Genomic DNA, 19,430 nt, shown 5'->3' with positions numbered 1-19,430 from the left:
GAGATCATGAATTAATAGACTTTTTGATTCTTACAAAAGTAAGCAGGGGGTTAGCAGAACTACCACCCTGGACTTCTAGAGAGTAGACTTTGGCCTGTTAGGGAGACTGGTTGGTGGAGTCCCTTGGGAGACAGTCCTGAAGGGCAAAGGAGTCCAGGAAGGCTGGACACCCTTCAGGATTGAAATCTTAAAAGATTTCATTCCTGAAAAAAAAATACATATATCTCACATGCCAAAAGACAAGTCAGGGTGGAAGACCAGCCTGGCTGAACAGAGAGCTATGGCTAGAACTCAGGAAGAAAAAGAGGGTTTATGACCTTTGGAAACTCAACTTGAGCTCAATCTGGCTACTGCTGTTAAAGACAATTAAAATGCTTTTATAAATACATAAACAAGAAAAGAAGGACTAAGGAGAATCTCCATCTCTTATTGGATGTGGGGGAAACAGTGACAAGAGATGAAGTAAAGGCTGTTGTACTTAATGCCTTCTTTGTCTCATTCTTTAGCAGCAAGACCAGTTGTTCACCACGTTCCCAGTTCCCTGAGTTGGCAGATAAGGATGGTGAGCAGAATGAATCCTTCATAATCCATGAGGAAATTTTTAGTGACCTGCTCGACTTAGATGTATAGATGTATGCAAGTCTATGGGGCCAAATGGGATCCACCCATGGGTACTGAAGGACTCGGTGGAAGTGCTCGCCAAGGTGCTTTCCATCATTTGTCAAGAGTCCTGGCTATCAGGGGAGGTCCCAGTTGACTGCTGGCTAGCAAATGTGATTCCCATTTAAAAAAAGAGCCAGAAGGAGGATCCAGAAAACTACAGGCCTGTCAGTCTGACCTTGGAGCTGGGGAAGCTCATGGAGCAGATTATTCTGAATGCCATCACATAGCACCTACAGGGCAACCAGGTGATCAGGTCCAGTCAGTGTGGGTTTAATAAGGGCAGGTCCTGTTTGACGAACCTGATCTCCTCCTACAAGGTGATAGACTCAGTGGATAAGGGAAAGGCTGTGGATGTGGTCTACCTAGACTTCTGTAAGGCTTTTGACACGGTTTCCCAGTATTCTTCTGACCCTGGCTGCTCACAGCTTGGATGTGTGTACGCTTTGTGAGGTTAAAAGCTGGCTGAGTGGCTGAGCTCAGGGTTGTGATGAATGGAGTTAAATCCAGCTGGAAGTCAGTCATTAGTGCTGGCCCCCAGGGCTCAGTACCAAGGCCACTTCTGTTCAATATCTTTACCAATGCTCTGGACAAAGGGATTGAGTTCACCTTAAGTTTACAGATAACACCAAGTTAGGCATAAGTGTTGATCTGCTTAAGGGTAGAAAGGTTCTGTGGAGCGATCTGGATAGGATGGACTGATGGGCCGAGGCCAACTCTATGAAGTTCAACAAGGTTAAGTGTCCGGTCCTGAACATGGGGCACAACAATCCCATGCAAAAATACAGGCTGGGAGAAGAGTGTCTGGAAAGCTGCCTGACGGAAAGGGACCTGGAGGTATTGGTCAGTAGCCATCTGAGTATGAGCCAGCAGTGTGCTCAGGTGACCAAGAAGGCCAACGGCATCCTGGCTTGTATCAGAAACTGTGTGGGCAGCAGGATTAGGGAAGTGATTGTCCCCCTGTACTCAGCTCTAATGAGGTCACACCTTGAATATCGTGTTCAGTTTTGGGCCCCTCACTACAAGATGGACATAGAGGTGCTGGAGCATGACCACAGAAGGGCTACGAAGCTGGGGAAGGGCTTAGAGAACAAGTCTTATGAGGAGCAGCTGAGGGACCTGGGGTTATTTAGCTTAGAGAAAAGGACACTCAGGGGAGACCTTATTGCACCCCACCTTAAAGGAGGCTATAGTGAGGTGGGATCAGTCCCTTCTCCCAAGCACTAAGTGATAAGAGGAAATGGCCTTAAATTGTGCCAGGGGAGGTTTAAGTTGTATATTAGGAAAAATTTCTTCACTGACAAGGTTGTGAAGTATTGGAACAGGCTGCCTGGGGAAGTATTTGAGTCACCATCCCTGGAGGTCTTGAAAAAGAGTATAGATGTAGTGCTTAGTGACAGTGTTTAATGGTGGAATTGGCAGTGTTATGTTAAAGGTTGGACTAGTTGATCTTAGAGATTGTTTCCAAACTAAATGATTCTGTGAAAACAATAACATTATTTTGCTTATAGGCTGAATCTAAGACTAACTCCCACATTATTTTTCCTTACACTTCCAAAGCCATAATTTTTTTCCTGGTTTTAAAGACTGATTCTATAGCTGTTTTGTTTGTTTTGTTTTGTTTATAATATATATATGTATATTTCCTACAGTGAAAAATCTGTGCTATTTCTATGTTAATGCCATGTATCCAGTTATATGATTTAGAACTCCCTTGGTTAATATTCCCCAATTAACTTTGTATTAGATTTAATTTTATACTTACAGTTATTTTCAGTTTAGAGGTTTAACTATCAGGGTTAAATTGAATATTATCACGGCCATTCCTTGCATATCATTACTACTACAAATGACACCTATATAGATGTAGAATTACCATACTGCTAATTAGAACTCTGCTGCCATTATGATATATTTTATATTAACAAGCTTTTTAAACATATTGTATTAGTAAGCACTGATATATATTTTCATAAAGCTTAAATAGCAATTTCAAAATGATTATCTTACCAAGCTTTTTTTTTTTTTTTCTTTTTTTTTCCCTGTGTGATTAGCTAGAAGGAAGGTTGTTTCTCATGGTCTCATAACTTCGTAGTCTAGACTTGAGAGCTAGACAACAATACATTGCCAAAAACTAACCACTAAGCTCTAACAGCTGTGAGCTATACGTTAGGAGAAATGTGTTACCCCTGGGATGTAATATCTGACATCACCAGCAAATGACATACGAAAACTTTGGTTTGGGGTTAAAATCATTCCAACATGAGCTACTGCAAACTGATTCCTTTCCTCCTTTAAAATCAAGAGGTGATCGGGAATCATACGCCTCAATAAAAATGTCACGCCTATTAAAATAATTACTTTGGTCTGCAATATTCCTCAGAACACCATTATTAACTGTAAATTATAAATGTCACAAACCTTAAAACTGTGAATGAAATAAATGCCCTATTAAATTGTATGACAACTATTTGGGGAGTTTACCATTTCCTTCCATAGTCTATATTTTTCTTTAAAAAGTATGCTTATTTTGAACAAGTATCAGAAATTCAAATGGCATTTATGAAGTTTTAAGGTTGTCTTACTATTAAAATGTTTTTCTGAAATTGCTCATGAAAAATATGTTAGTTTTTTTAAGTCAAAATTGATTTTGTATTTAAATGATTTGGAGAGATGATCCAAATTTAAATTTTCATTTGTTTCCAGAAATATTACTGATCCAACTGAAACTTGCAATATTGTTGTACATGGAAAATATAAGTAAATGTACTAGTTGGAAAGGACTTTAAAGCTCATTTAATACTAACCTTGCTGTCATCGGCAGGGACACCACCCACTAGATTGTGTTGCCCAGGGCCGCATACAACCTGGCCTTGAACACTTCCAGGGATGGGGCATCCATAGTTCCTCTGGGCAACCTGTTCCAGTCCCTCATAATGAAGGATTTCTTCCTTATAACTAATCTAAATCTCCCCCCTTTTTGTTTAAAAATGTTTCCCTTCTTTCTATCACTATCTGCTTGGGTAAAAAGTCACTCTCCATCTTTTGTATAAGCCCTCTTTAACTACTGAAAGGCCACAATGACATCTCCTTGCAGTCTTCTCTTTTCCAGGCTGAACACACACAGCTTTTTTCATAGGAGAGGTGCTCCAGCCCTATAGTCATCTTTGTGGTCCTCCTCTGGACACACTCGAACAGGTCCATGTCTTCCTTATGCTGCAGGCCCTTGCTGAGGGTACCACTGTCTATGTCTGTTCCACTGTCTACGTCATTGATAAAGATATTAAACAGCACCAGTCCCAAGACAGATTGCTGAGGGACACCACTCATTACAGGTCTCTACCTGGCCATAGTTCCATTGACTATAACTCTCTAGCTGTAGACATCTGGCCAATTCCTTATCTACTGAATACTCCAACCTTCAAATCCATATTTCTCCAATTTAGAAACAAAGATGTCATGTCAAAAGCCCCAGAAGCCCAAGTAGATGACATGGGTTGGTCTTCTCTTGTTGACTGATGCAGTCACTCCATCACTGAATGTCGCCAGACAGGTCAGGCACAATTTGTCCATGGTGAAGCTGTGCTGACTGTCTTGGATCATTGCCTTGTCTTGTATGTGACTTGACATTGTTTGGAAACAATGTCAAGGATCTGTTCTATGATCCTCCCAGGCACAGGGGTGGGGCTCATCAGTCTGTAGTTCCCCTGGTCTTCATTTCTACCCTTTTTAATAATGGGAGAGATATTTCCTTTTTCCCAGTCACTAGGGACTTTTCCAGGACTTTTCAAATATGATGGAGAGAGGCTTGGCAACTACATCAGACAGCTCCCTCAGGACCCTGGAATGTATGACATTGGGTCCTATAGACTTGTGTCATCAGTTTCATTAGGTGGTCTCGAACCTCTTCTTTGCTTACAGTGGAAGGGACTTTACTCCCCCAGATCCTGCCCAGAGATTCAGAGAATTAGAATTGTAAAGTCATAGAATGTCTCACGTTGGAAGGGACCTTAAAGATCATCTAACTCCAACCCCCTGCCATAGGAAGGGATGCCACTTGACAGATGTGGAAATACTAACTGACAGTGAAGGCTGAGCCAAAGAAGTTGCTGAGTAGCCTTCTCCATGTCTGTTGTTACCAGTTCTCCCTTCTTATTTATCAGAGGAGATAAACTCTCCTTGGCATTTCTTTTCTGACCAATGTACCTACAGAATCCCTTCTTGTTATTCTTTGCATCCCTTGCCAAGTTCAGTTCAATCTGTGCCTTGCCTTTCTTGATCCCATCCTTGCATATCCTGAATGAAATATATATAAATATAAATATATGAAAAGCATCTCTCTAGGAAGGCCATTCAACTTTCAGATAGAGAACTTGTGGGTGGGATAGTTATTTTACCTTTCATCTGTAATATACCTGTATATTATGACAGAAAATGTGTGTACAAGAATAAAACTTTGTTTAAAACATTATACAGAGTTTTAGTTATTCCTTTTCAATACATTTATCCTCAGAAATTCTTTTAATTACCAAGTATATAGCTTTGTTAAACTCACCAAAAAATAAAAATTAAATAAATAAATGAAGAAAAAATAAAACATAATTAATTTAAGAATTTTGAAGAAAAATGCAAAGTATTATTATTATATATTTTTTAAAATGTGGATGCATAGGATTTGAAGTCCAGTTTTAAGACCGTCTATACATAGCAAAGGGAAGTGTGGAAAGGTGCAAACATGTTCTGAATAAGATAGTACTTTGCCTAAAAATTGGGTCAGTAGAAATTACCACACATGTCATACCACGCATATGCAAATTGATAGGTGGAAGTTAAAAAGATGGTTTGTAAACCCATTGACTGATGATAGTCTTATTAGGAAAAGTTTTGTTTGTTTATTCCCTTTATTTTATGCAAGAGACAATGATTTTTTCTGAACAGTTCTTATTCATTTGGTAAAGTATATGTAGTGAATAAATCCTTTGAAGGTTTTATTGAATTGTTGTTCCAATAAAGAAGAAAGATCCTGAACAGTGAAAAACAATTATTTTCTTCATTAGTGCTTTGGTTCTGTGGTATTCCTTCATTATACCCTTTAGCAACATGAGAAAGGCTGATTAGGTCACTTTTTCCATTCTCCACCCGCTGTAGGATTTGCACTGCTTACAGCAGGGTTTCTTTGTACTTCTTCTTGAAATGTCACTGATAGCCATGTAAATTATCCCTTGCTACTATTTTTAAAGGTCCACCTGACAGGATCCCACCACCAACAAGACCTCTGCCAACAGTGCCCCCACATCGTTCGATCCCTCCAGCAGACCCGCGGAAGAATGACAGACAACCTAAACCTCCCCGGCCACCCACTGGTGACAAACCTTCCTATCCTGGGGCCAAACCTAACATCTGTGATGGGAACTTCAACACTCTGGCTATTCTTCGCCGGGAAATGTTTGTTTTCAAGGTAGGAGGTTGTGAATTTTTCAATGCTACATCAAATGTCTACATTTCTACTTTTTTTTTTTTTTAAGCAAACTCTCATTCATCATGACTCCACTTTCCCAGCCCTCTCACAGTTAGAAAGTTCAAGAAAGAAATTAAAAAATAAACATACACATAGCTTGAATATCTAGCAAGGGACTGCTGTAATGTTCTATTTGGGGAAAATACTCATGTCAGCAGAAACTGTAATGCCTCAAAATGCAAGGGTAAATAAATGCTGCAGCTTATGGAGAAATAAAAAAGCATATATCAGCTGAGGAATAGAAGCTAGTAAGAATAACTTCGCTGGGAATACAGCTATGTTCAGACATATAGTAGATACAGTGTGTCTTAATTTTATTATTTATTTATTTATTTATTTATTGCCCAGCACTATAATTTTAACTTTATGATTAGATCTGTCATTTGCAATGGAGTGTGTCATTGTGTTGTGGTTGCATTAAATGCACAACATCTCAGTAAAGGTCTTCGTCACAAAAATACAAAAATCTTATTGCAAATGGGTTGCTGTTTATTACCAGTCATCTTGCTCTAAGCTGATAAATGTAGTATATGTGACAAACTGAATTAATCAAACTGATTTGAAAGGCAGTCTTTTGATAGAGGGACTTTGCTAAAGCTCACGGACATCAAAACTATCTTAGGAAATACAGTTTCCAGAAGACATTGAATGTTGAAAAATAATTACAAAATCTTCATTATTCAGTGTCTTAAATCTTTAGACAATTTTCTGACAGGTATTGCTGTGTTCTAGAAACATGAAAGAGGATAATCTATTATTTTGAACTATTGCTGTGTCAAATGTGCTTCAGCAATAGGAAGCGTGAGATCTTTGTTTTGTGAATATATGATATGATTCAACATTATAGCTAAGGCCTTTCACATGAAAGGATAGTATTTTTTCCTTCAGCAATATCACAATTACACATGAATTTGTCCTAAAGCATGAAGCTCCCAATTCAATATTTTTTGTTTTTGTTTTTGTTTTTGTTTTTTGGTTCTTTCTTTTTGTTGTTCTTTCTGGTGGGACCATTTCCCCCTTAACATGTTTTCTTTTTATGTACTTTATTGCTCCAGATAAATCTCTTTAGCACTACTACTTAGACCTTCACTTTCTGTAGCATAACTTAGAAAAAATATTTACCAATAGCTTTACATTATTTCATCGCAATTATTGATGAGTAACCAATTACTGATGAATAACTTCACAACCCAATTATTGATGAGAAACTTCATAACCCAATGAGCAAAAAAAAATATTTTTTTCCAGGAACAGCTAAGTATTTTGTCATCCCTGAGGCTGTCAGCCCTTTTCATTTGAATAGATGGTACATCTTCAAACTCTGGGAGGTCTTGAACTATCAGTCTTTTTACGACTAAAACTCAAAGGTTAAAGAAGAATCTAATTTTCTAACTTGACATTAAACAGGATATTAAAATATCTACTTCAATCTCATATCATCCACCTCAAGAGCAATAAAACATTCTCTCATTTATTTTAGACATAAATCGATAAATAGTGAAATGCTATCCCACTAATACAAAATTTCCCGTCTAGCCAAGTCAGTGTTCCTGGATTGACCACCATTACTTATCACTCTTTTCGATTCTGTTTGAAAAGAAAAACTGTGTTTTCTTGGAAAGTTGTTTGCTGCTTATTGCCTTAAAACTACATACATGTGAAACGCTACATGTTTACTATATGGCTTATATACTTTCTAGTGTGTGTTTATGTTCTAAAACTAAATTTTTATTCCTGATGTCCCCACTCTAGTGAAGAAACAAAGTCAAATGTTATCAGAAAAAAAAAAAAAAAACAGTAACAGACTGTTTACAGGTGTTATGTCTAGAGTTTAGAATTACAAAATTCAGTTGCTTCAATCTTAAAAGCAAGATGTTGTAAGGCAAGAAAAAGATGGCATTTGTCTGGATGAATTTCTTTAAGGATCCCACAGTTCTCATTTTCTCTTCAGAGTACCTGGCAGCATGGAAAGAGATAACTTGGGTTAGCACACTAAACAATGGAATTTAGTTAAGTATACAAATCCTGTTTTTGTGGTCTATGTGTCATTGAATCCTTGGGCTATTAGGCCATTCTGAACATTCTGGTTCAGAAATTAAGTTGTGAATGACTTTTGTCTACTAAGACAGTCTCATTACCTGGTTGTGATTCTCTCTCTCTCTCTCTTTCGTGTGTGTGTATATGAGCATGGGGAGGGGCATGAAAGAATCAGGAAAGAGGAGAAGGAATTAGAGAAGTCAAGAAGTTAGGGGTTGTTATTTTTCTACTTTCCTTTGCAGAATGTCAGTGGCAGAGGGCAAGTTACAAGTGAAAGCTTAGCACATCAGACTGTAGCAGGAGCAGGGCAAGAATTCATTCTCAAAAGGTATAAACTGGAATAAGGAATGAATTCAAGGAGAGCATCCAGCAATGGAGGAAATGAAGCAGGGGATTCTGTTGTCTGACACAACTGAAAAAGGCAATCGCCTTACTCCTGCCCCTTAATGCTAGTACAAAGAAAGCCTGGGAAGGCATGAGCAACAGACTGAGAACCAGATACAGAGACGTGGAGAAAAGAGGGAATTGATGCCAGTACTGTACCAGGTGGAAACAATTAAAGAAGAATTATGACCTTCATTGGAAGAATTATTGCTGGATAGTTCCCAAATGAGTTAAAATTAATCAAGTTGGAGGCTAATCAAATGATATCCTTCGCTTTCTTTCTCTTTATCCACAGGTCTGTGACAACTGTGTAGTGGCAAATTTTACTGCCTTCTGAATAGCATGTGTGCTGTGTACCAATTTCAAAACAAAAATAGATAATATTTTTATCTCATGGGCCAGTTTTAAGATCAGGTGCTCAATTTGTTTAAATAATCCTTGAAATTGCTTGGGAGCTTAGCCACAGAGTTGAAGAATGCAAGTCCTTTTGAATAATTAAATTCTAATTTAAGCATAAAACTGAAGCACAAAAGATAGCAGTTTGAGTTTGAGATACACTGTGGATTTTCATAGTAGATGACAAACAATATTAATTTCAAGAAGATTGCTTCTGCTGGCTGTTTAGCTATTAGGTATGCTTTAGTGTATCAGAATATTAGAGGCAATTGCTGTGTTCTGTCAAATTGATGAGCTTTGTTTGTGGTTTTAAGAATATCCAGTATTCTCAAATGGCTAGTACCAGAGTTAAACTGAATAACAGTAAACTTAAAGGGAAAATGGAATCTACATTTATCCTTTTTTATTGTTTTCCATCAGTTTGACAAAATAGCAGTCCTAGCAACACTCGATAAAATTTGTGTGGTTTAAGAAATGAAATAAAGAAGAATTGTTCTTAAAGTAACATGACTGATAAATACAGAAGTAAAGCAATCAACCTGTTAAAGATTCCCCAAGGATCAGCAAATAAAATTAGAATTTTGCAGGTGAATTGTTTTGGTAGAAATTACTAGATTTTATGGAAAAAAAAATATTTTGCAACAAATATATATGGATTAATGCTGTATAAATATATTCCCAAAAGAATTTTTCCTGAATTCATTAAATTAGGTGCCTTAAAATGCCACGGCTAGCTATATGGCATGGAGATATAGTATGATAAAAAAAATAATAATTAAAAAAAGAAAAAGGAAATTATTGTAAGTATTGGCTTCAGTTTTCATCAAATGATATTTGAAAATGGATGAAGTTTGTCTTAATTGAATGTAGTTTTAAAATTATAGCTATTATTTATAAATGTGCTTGAACTGGTAGAAGCAACCATCAGGACAAGACTTTCTATGCCAAAATTCATGAGTGCCAAGCTTTTATCCTGAGGTTCCTGTTAGCTTCTGCATTTATGCTGAATGCAATTAGTATTAGCTGTCACTCGCATTTCCAGTATTTTCTCCAGCTGTTTTCTCCCTCTGTTTAGTTAGGACTCTCCAGGGACATAAAAAATGCTGAAAAATTGAGGAAAAAAAATATAAATTGGTCCTCCTTTTCTGGAAAAATTGTGCTAAGTGGTATGACACTGTCAGCCTGCCTGCTTTTAATGGAAAATCTTCTCAGCCACTGTATACAGTAGTATGTTATATTTGACAATCCTGTCTTCTTAAAGTCTCCTGGAAGTACCTCTAGGGACCTCAGTGAAAAGGATCCCCATCTTCTAAGGTCACCAGATAAAATCCATTAGTGAAGATGTTTACAACATGCTTTTCCAATTTCTGTAGAAAAAAAAAAAAAAAAAAAAAGGAAAAAAAAAAGAGAGAGATAGAGTTTTGAAGATGATATTGGATGTCCTACCCATAAAGGTACTTATGTTAATGCTTTCTGAATACTTTGTACTGTTAATTAAAAAAAAAAAAAAAAGTTTTCAAGGGGTTCAATGGTGCACAGAAATTACTGTCTCAGATGTACTATCTGTCAGTATGCAGACAGAGTCATACTGGTTGTTTATTGTCTGATTTTTGAGGTGTGTGTGTAGCTTGTGTTTGACTCTATATCTTGATTGTTCCTTGTCAGCAAAATTACCTCTAGCTCTGTTTCAACAACATGTGTTCCTGCTGTTACTATTTTTTCCTTTATCCTTGTTTTAAGATTATACTGATTTTAATAAAATCCTTAGCTTTTGAACTGGGTACATCTAGAAAACACCACGTGTTGAAATTGTCCTTCAGGATCAGCACATTAGAGAGACTGGTCACATTTCTTTGGTTTTTTGAAACAGGATTTTGCTTTGCAGAAGAACATCTCATAGACGTTGCATTAGTACTTTCTGCTTTGCTAATGCTAACTCTTTAAGAAACAAATTAAGAGATCTATTAATGGATCTATTTATGATCTATTATGGATCATATTATATGATCCATAATGTTTTTAGTAATGTTTGAAAAGTTAACTCGCTCCTTCATGAATACCAGATTTAACCATTGACATTTAATAGGGTTTTTGTTGAAATGTAATGTAAGTGTAGAGAAAGAAATGTGTCCACCATGGAAAGAGCATTTACAACTTAGAGAAATGTATTCTGAAATGTTAGTGTTACAGATGGTAGAATATGGAAACAATTTTAGGAAGGCCTTAACAGGCTGTGTTTTACTATTTTATAGTAATTTCTCCACAACTTGAAGAAATTTGTTTTCTGACTCTTCATCTGCTAAGAACCACTGTAAAAACAAAAAATGAAGTGCTAAACAAACCAAGCTAATTAGGCTGTCATTAGCCCTTGGCATTAGTTTAGGCTGCAGTTGCTTTCATATATAACTGTATAGATGCCATTCAATATCCCTTTTGGAATCGTGTATTTATATAGAGTATGCTGTTAAACACTGTCGTGGTTCCGCTCGAGTGGGCAGCCGAGCTCCACCACAGCCTCTCTCTCACTCCCCCTCCTCAAAGAGGAATGGGGAGAAAATATGTGAAAAGGAGCTCAAAGGTTGAGATAAGGACGAGAAAATCACTCAGTAATTATTGTAACGGGCAAAATAGACTCGGCATAAGGAGATAGTAAGATTTATTGCCTATTACTAACAAGCGAGAGAAGTGAGAAAACAAAGGCAAAAGCAAACCAAAAGCACCTTCCCCCCCATCCACCCTCTTCCACCTTCTCCCCCCGAGCGGCGCAGGGGAATGGGGGAATGGGGGTTATGGTCAGTCTACAGCACTTCTTCTCTGCCGCTCCTTCTCGGTCACTCTCGTCCCCTGTGCTGTGGGGTCCCACCCACGGGATGCAGTCCTTGATGAACTGATCTGGCGTGGGCTTCCCACAGGCAGCAGCTCTTTCAGAACTGCTCCAGATATGGGTCCGTACCACAGGGTCCACCCCTCAGGAGCAAACTGCTCCAACCTGGCTCCCCTACGGGCAGCAGCTCCTGCCGGGTCACCTGCTCCTGCGTGGGCTCTTCTCCACGGGCTACAGGTCCGGCCCGGAATCTGCTCCGGCAGGGGTCTTCCACAGGCGGCAGCCTCCATCGGTGCAGGGCCACCTGCTCCACCGTGGTCTCCTCCACGGGCCGCAGGGGACTTCTGCTCCGGCACCTGGAGCACCTCTCCCGCTCCCTCTACACTGAGCTTGGCACCTGCAAGGCTGTTCTCTCACTCCCTTGACTCTCCCGTCTGCTGTGTGGCGCAGCGTTTTTCTCCCTGTCTTAAATATGCTCTCACAGAGGTGCAAAACAACATCGCTTATTGGCTCAGCTCTGAAAACAATGGGGCCCTTCCCAAACATGGGGCAGCTTCTAGATCTTTCTCACAGAAACCACCCCTATGGCTCCCTGCTACCAAAACCTTGCCACGTAAACCCACTACAAACACAAAAGAAGAAGAAAAAAAAAAAAAAAGTTGATTGGTATGTATTAAACAAAAGAGGAATTTTTAAAGAATTTTAGCACTGACTATTTAATAATTAGACTGGTTGGTGTAATAAAAAAAAATAAAATCTGAGGGACAGAGGGAAAATAAATCTGAGGGACAGAGGGAAAATACTACTAATAAAAAGTAGAGATAAAGAAATAGACACAATAAGAGACTTGACTCCACAGAATTTGAAAGCATATATTTTTTCAAAGGTCTCCTAGACTGTTTGTGTAGCTGTTTTGCTCTCATAATGCCACAGCATTATGATGTCTGGTCTGGTCTGTCAATTGCAGCCTGGGAAAGTTCAGCAGAGGATGCTGTGGAAGTAAACATTTCGGGATCCGAGAGAGAAAATCACTTAACATATCAACTGTAAAAGACCAGGAACGGGAGGTCAGAAGTAGCTAAGACTGCAGAGAGCAGATTCCTTTCTACCTCTTTTTCATATCTTTACGACAGGAAGAATAACCTGATGGGATTTGCTATTTTTGTACTCATTAGCGAGGATGACAGCTTTAATTCATGTAGCTCAGGTTCTATGTTGAAAAGGAGGGAGAAAAGCAGCAAAAGTTCAGGGGGACTTCAATGTATCACAGTAGACCAAACCCATTGGAAATGTACGAGATGGATGTTTTGTGGCACAAAAACAAGTTGTATGATGTCAAGAAGGACAAAAGCAGGGAAGTGCTGGAATGCTAAAAAGTCATAGTTCATGTATTTTTGGTATATAGGTACTTTTCACTGGCTGATGACAAAATATTTTCCAAACTTTATTTAAATCTTTTGGTGTGTTTCTACGTTAGGAAAGGACTTTAGCTACCATGTTTCACAACTTTAAAATGCACTGTCTGTTCATCACTGTATGGGAAACAGGTAGTATACTCCATCCAGCTGCAGGGAAATCTAGACAAGAATGTAATCACATGAGTCATAAACTTCCCAGAGTAAGTCATTTAAAAATCCTCCCACTCACCTTTGAAAAAAATTGTTATGGACAGAGTTTTATGTCCATCTGAAAGATGTCAACCCAGTCATAGCTACATTTATTAAGTAGCACTTACTAGCCTACATTTGTGCACGTATGAGTATCATGTATAGAAAAGTATAAAGAATTATAGCTATATATTACTAGGGATTTATTTACAAGAGTGCAAGTGTAGTGCATATATATGTTATTGAAACTCATAAGCAACTTGAACTGATTAACAATCTGTAATATCTGGCTAATAAAATTCCTATTATTTATGTACTGGCCCATTATAAATCATAACTTCAGAAGGGTGCGTGACTCAATATCTACAGCAGAGCCTTAGATTTGTCAGACAGAAAAGTACTATTTTTTCCAAGAAGGTTATGTTTTCATTGGCGAACAGTGTAGTGTAAAAGGATTTGATCAGCAGCAAAGCAGATGGCACTGAGCTTCTCTCATGTCCATCATATGTGCTTCGCTTTTAATTAGATACAGTCTGTCCTCTGAGGCCAAGCAGTTCTGCTATAAATGTAGTTCAGATTTTTCTGAAGGTCAGCCAGCCCTTAGACACTGGTGTCTTTGTGGGCACCTTGATGGTGTACTACACAATCCTTTCTTTCAATGCAAGTGATGTTACCATGTTGTTAAAATGCCATTGCCCACACCATCTTGACCTAAATAAACCCTCCCATGCTAACTCATATTATTTCTCCTGAAGCCATTTTTTGAGTGACACTGTGGTACCTGCTGTTTGACTATCTCCTTAACACAAGTTTGAATGATGTACTGCTGAGACATCACCTTAAATTACATACTAACATCTTTCTGAATTGTATTTTCCCTTGGTGAAAAGTAAGACAGAAACACTTGTTTAAACGCAATTTAAATTCAATTTAAACATAGGAAAGTACCTTCCCATTGTAAACCCTTACAGATCAAACACTACAACAGGTTGTCCAGAGAAACAGTGGACCCTCCAGAGCCTCAAAACCTTTGTGGAGCCTCAAAACCTGACTGGACACAGCCCTGGGCTTCATCTGATTCTGCTTTGAGCAAAGGAGGGGGTTGGATCTTCAGAGGTGCCTTCCAACCTCAGCCTTATTGTGATTTTATGTAGGTATTGAAATGTGATGACTAGAAAGGAATAGATTTGCAAATTGTCTCTGCGTCATCAGCTTTCCCCACTCTCCTCCAAGGAAGGAGACTGAGCATTTCTTCATACTTCTCTGAATCCTCCATAGGTCTCTTCCAAACTCAGTCATTCTGTGATGCTGTGAATCCATTGAAATTTGACTGTTTTACTGATTCATGTCCCCATTGCATGTGATCCATTGTCTCTTTTAGGCTACAGCTCTCACAGGGAGTATCTAGTGAGATTTAATCAGGGGTCTGTTTTGTGACTGCTATGTTCAGGTCAGGAGAAGGGGCCAGGCACAGCAGACGTGTATGCAGCTGCTGATCACAAAGCACTAACAGAGGGGACTGTGGGGAGCCACCATCTCCAGCTGTGCAAGACAGATCCTCTCCTGTCTCCTTTCCCTGTATCAGCTTTCGGGAGAAATCAACTTCCATTTCAAGGGTCAGGCTCTGGTCTAAACCACTTTATTCAAAGACTAATCCTTTCCTTCTGTTCTCATGATGAACCATTACACCTACACTTTCTACCCTGCAGAGTCATCACATTAAAAAGATCTTTCACAATGGGGTAGGCAAACCTATGTATGAACCCATATAAAAATGTAGTGGTAGGATGTGGGATGTGTCTATAAAGGTTAGACAGTTAAACATGAATGTTAACAAATTCTTATTTCTGACTTAGTTTTAACCTAATAAATTGTGGGGAAAAAAAATAAAATGTGAGACTAACTATTTGGAAGCCAAAATTCCAAGAATTGGTCATTTTCGTATGTGTGTGCCTATATATTCATAGAGCTAGTGGAATCTGAAGATCTCTGTCACTCTTTGTAAAAAGATACAGTGGGTCAAATCTGTACATATTCTTAGGGAAGTACTTGTAACAATATGAAAAAAAAAATTAAAAAAAAGAATTACAGCTTCTCTTACTTCACCCAAAGTAATCCATAAATGATAACACGTTACTTGTGGATATGTAGACTAACAGAAATTGCTATTTTAGTTAGCCATGAATATAACTGTCCCCCCTTCTTTTTCCCACATATGTCAAGAGTTTATTCTGAAACCTAGATGACCAGTAATTTATTTGTGCTTAAGATCAGAGCAAGTTAAATATAACATCAAGTGAAAGAAATACAGGAAAATTATAACTCTGCATGCCACTGTTAAAGAAATTGAAGAAAATAATAAAAAATATAGATAAATAAATAAATATAAAAGACTTTGATCTGACAAATTTATGTCTTATGAATAATGTAAGGTAAACAGAGAATCTCAATTAGGAAAATATATGAACATAAAAGCCCTTGGTGAGCATATGCATTTGAGTAAGTACTAACAGTGCAAATTAAAGGTGAAAGATCAAATCCTGTTTTTCTTCTCACAGTTACAATGTTTACTTGTTACAGTCACTTGTAACTGTGAACCAATAAATTTTTTTACTTGCTATTTTACTACAGCAAAAATTTAACAAAAAGCCTTAACAGAATACTTGGGTACAAAATGTATTTAATCTTTTTAAACTTGACTATTTTCAGAGAATAAGTGTTTGGATGTTCCACTAATGAAAAAATACTTAATTTGCAATAGAATAGCAAAAAAATAATAAAATAAAATAAAATGAGTGCAAAATTTCACGGCAAGGAATTATTTAAAATTACATGAAGGCACCAGCAAGTGTTATCTTGGAATATTAACAATACATTTTAATTGGGGCTACGTCTTAATAGAACCAAAGGGAGTAATTGCAGAAACATTTCAAGCACAAGATTTAATTAAAATTTCTTGTTGTACAAAATTGTGGCCTTTCAACTAATTTATGTAGAGATTTTGGGAAACAATTGTAATGATTTGTAATATAAGCTTTTTCAAGCAGTGTTATTGATTAGTCTTGGAAATATTTGCTTAATCTTGATTTGCAGCTAAGGCTTTATTTTCCAGAAGTATTTGTGTGTTTTAATTATTCATTTACTTTTTTTATTTATTGCCCATTCAAGGGGTTAAGGATCAACAACACAGAAATTTAACAGAGATGAAAAGAAACTCATCTCATTTGTTCCTCTAAATTAGTTCTTCCCTGTGCAAAGCACTGCACTACTAAGCAGTTGAAATCTTAAATAATTAAGCAACATCCATGCACTTAGTTTTTTCAACAAATGAATGAAAAACCATTTGCAATTTGAAAATGTACTAAAATATAAGGAACTTATAATAAACATTTATCAAAATTCTGTATCTTCTTTTTTATACGTCATAGCTTGAATGTTTTTGAAGTGCATTCTTCTTTGCCTACTGAGTGAATTCTTGGCCCAGCTAAAACTAATGTGAAAAATTCCATTGACCTTAACAGAGTCAAGATTTCACCAGAGTTCAGTGCCTTTGATATGACAGGGAGACAATCAGCTATGAGTAATAGATATTAGGTAAAATAACACAAGAAACAGCACATTAGCTTTTAATATTAAGCATATGAAATCAAGAACTGTTTTGCTATATAATATGATAATATTGCTTGTCCAGTCTATAAATTCAAATGGGACAGAGAAAATTTTAAGTAATGATCTGACAAATCTGTTCAGTGAGAGTATCTTCACTGAGAACAGACTGTATTATTAGATCAAACAATATACTTGATAATAGAATTCAATGATTTCCCCTTCTCCCTAGCAGAGCACCAGTGTTTCTTTTCAATCTTAACACAATGGGGCCTTTGTAGATGTTTTGGTGATGTTTTGGTGATGTCCAGCTCTATAGTCACCCACAGTCATTTATTGCTTTAAATGGTAAATTCACAGTTTATCTGTCATCATATTTATTCTACAATATGCACTGTTAGAAAGTCCTTCAATTTCTTCAAGATTTAATCCCTGTATCTGAGTGACAAACCAAAAACAATCAAATTTTCTCAGTCAGATAACAACAGAACAAGTAAGAGTGGTTTTAAACTAAAAGAGGAGAGATTTAGATTAGAGATTAAGAGGAAGTTCTTCACTCAGAGGTTGGTGATGCACTGGAACAGGTTGCCCAGAGAGGTTGTGGATGCCTCATCCATATTTAACAACATGTTAGATGAGGCTCTGGGCAACCTAATCTAGTGGGTGGTGTCCCTGCCTATGGCAGGGGGGTTCAAATTAGATGACCTTCAAGGTCCCTTCCAACCCAAACCATTATATGATTCTAAATATATAACATTTTTATATCTGTGTTGTTGCAACAGGTATCATTGTTGGTGCTCTTTGCTAGATATTCCTGTCTCCATGGCCTGCTTTTCTCTTTGTCCATTTCTGTCAGTCTCAACTCTGGATGACATCAAGAATATATCTGTTTAGCCACAGGTTACAGTGGGAACCACTGCAACATCTTTCTAATCCTGTCACTTCCATGGGGAAGACTTACTTAGTAGTGCAGTATGGTACTCAAAGCCTGATTTGGTACCAAGATAGATTTTGTTGTTGTTGTTGTCAGCACAATTTCATAGATTACAAGCACTAAACTGTGATCAAACAGCATATATTAGTGTCTTAGCTGTTCAGGGGCTTGAATCCAAAGTGACACCCCTACAGAGTTCCTTACATCATGTCTTTCTCTATTTTCATATGTTATCAGCATATCAGAGCTTATTGCTTCATTCATTCACTAAGCAACATGAAAGACTGAATTATCAGAAATCTGTATTCAATGCATGTATATTTTTAAAAGCTGAATTTGATTATGTACTGGTCTGTACATCTTGGTCTGGACTAGTCATTTGTGTGGACTTCTCTGTCTCAGTTCATAAAATCATAGCATCACAGAATATTTTGGGTTAAAAGGGACCTCCAAAGATCATCTTGTTCCAACCCCTTGCCATAGATGGAGAGATTTTTCAATAGACCAGTTTGCTCAAAGCTCCATCCAACCTGACCTGGAACACTTCCAGAGATTGGCATCCACAGCTTTTCTGGATAGTCTCTTCCAGTGCCTCACCAACCTCATAGTAAAGAATTTCTTCTGAATATCCAATCTAAATCGACCACATTTTTGTTTAAAACCATTACTTGTCCTATTGTTACAATTCCTGATAAAAAGCCCCTCACGATCTTCCATGTACACCGCCGTTAGTTACTGGAAGGCATAGGAAAGGCATTTTGGGACATAGGGTTGAGATTTTTTGGCCTTCAGATCATTTCATTAGTTGACTTCCACAGACAATGTTGATAATATAGAAACAAAGAAGGAAGATTAGAAAGAATTTCTTTGAGTTTAGAAAGGTTGCGGTATAAAATTAAATACATTCTTACATTCTTTATAAATGTCATTTATGACAATGCACTCTAGAGTACAAAGATCATTGCATCAAGGCAATGAAAGCTGTATTAATACATCTATGTACTAATACATAGATGGAGTACTAATTTCTATGTTCATACAGTGTCAATAATAGTTTTGTGACGGTTGTTTTTGGTTAATCGTGGTGCATACAGTTTGGTACTCCCCTGTCTTCATGAACTGTTGGCCAACAATAGTGAAGAGTAATAACATATATTTTATTTCCCCAGTAAAAAGAGACTTGCTGTCTCTTGAAATGATACTAAATGATCTCTCAGACATGCCATGGTTCACAGTCCACAGGCTTATTCATGTAGCTAAAATTATTTTTTAATGAGTTAATCCTTTTGTATTCTATTTGGACTTTTCCAGTCTTCTTTGTTTGCTGGTGGTAGCTAGCTGGGTCAAAGAAACTAGAAATGAGTAATTATGGCTTTGGCTTAATCATCATTTCTCCATTTAACGTTTTTCAGTGTTTTCCCTGCCAGTGAAACCTTTGATGAAGTGGGTCATACTCTCTCCTGC

At 37.5% G+C, this 19,430-nt stretch overlaps 2 protein-coding genes across 2 annotated transcripts in view; both read left to right on the top strand.

Annotated features, from left to right (window-relative positions):
- Positions 1-19,430, top strand: part of CNGB3 (cyclic nucleotide gated channel subunit beta 3) — a 663,489-nt gene that overhangs the window by 82,162 nt on the left and 561,897 nt on the right. The gene's annotated exons all lie outside the window — the stretch shown is intronic.
- Positions 1-19,430, top strand: part of MMP16 (matrix metallopeptidase 16) — a 190,278-nt gene that overhangs the window by 134,948 nt on the left and 35,900 nt on the right. Inside the window, exon 6 of the mRNA XM_084508687.1 lies at positions 5,901-6,118. Within this exon, the coding sequence (XP_084364813.1) occupies positions 5,901-6,118 (218 nt within the window). The remainder of the gene's footprint in view (positions 1-5,900; positions 6,119-19,430) is intronic.

The sequence above is a fragment of the Aythya ferina genome (genome assembly GCF_964211825.1).
Source record: "Aythya ferina genome assembly, chromosome: 2".
In the NCBI taxonomy this organism is placed as follows: Eukaryota; Metazoa; Chordata; class Aves; order Anseriformes; family Anatidae; genus Aythya; species Aythya ferina.
This window is presented reverse-complemented; position numbering and strand designations above follow the sequence as displayed.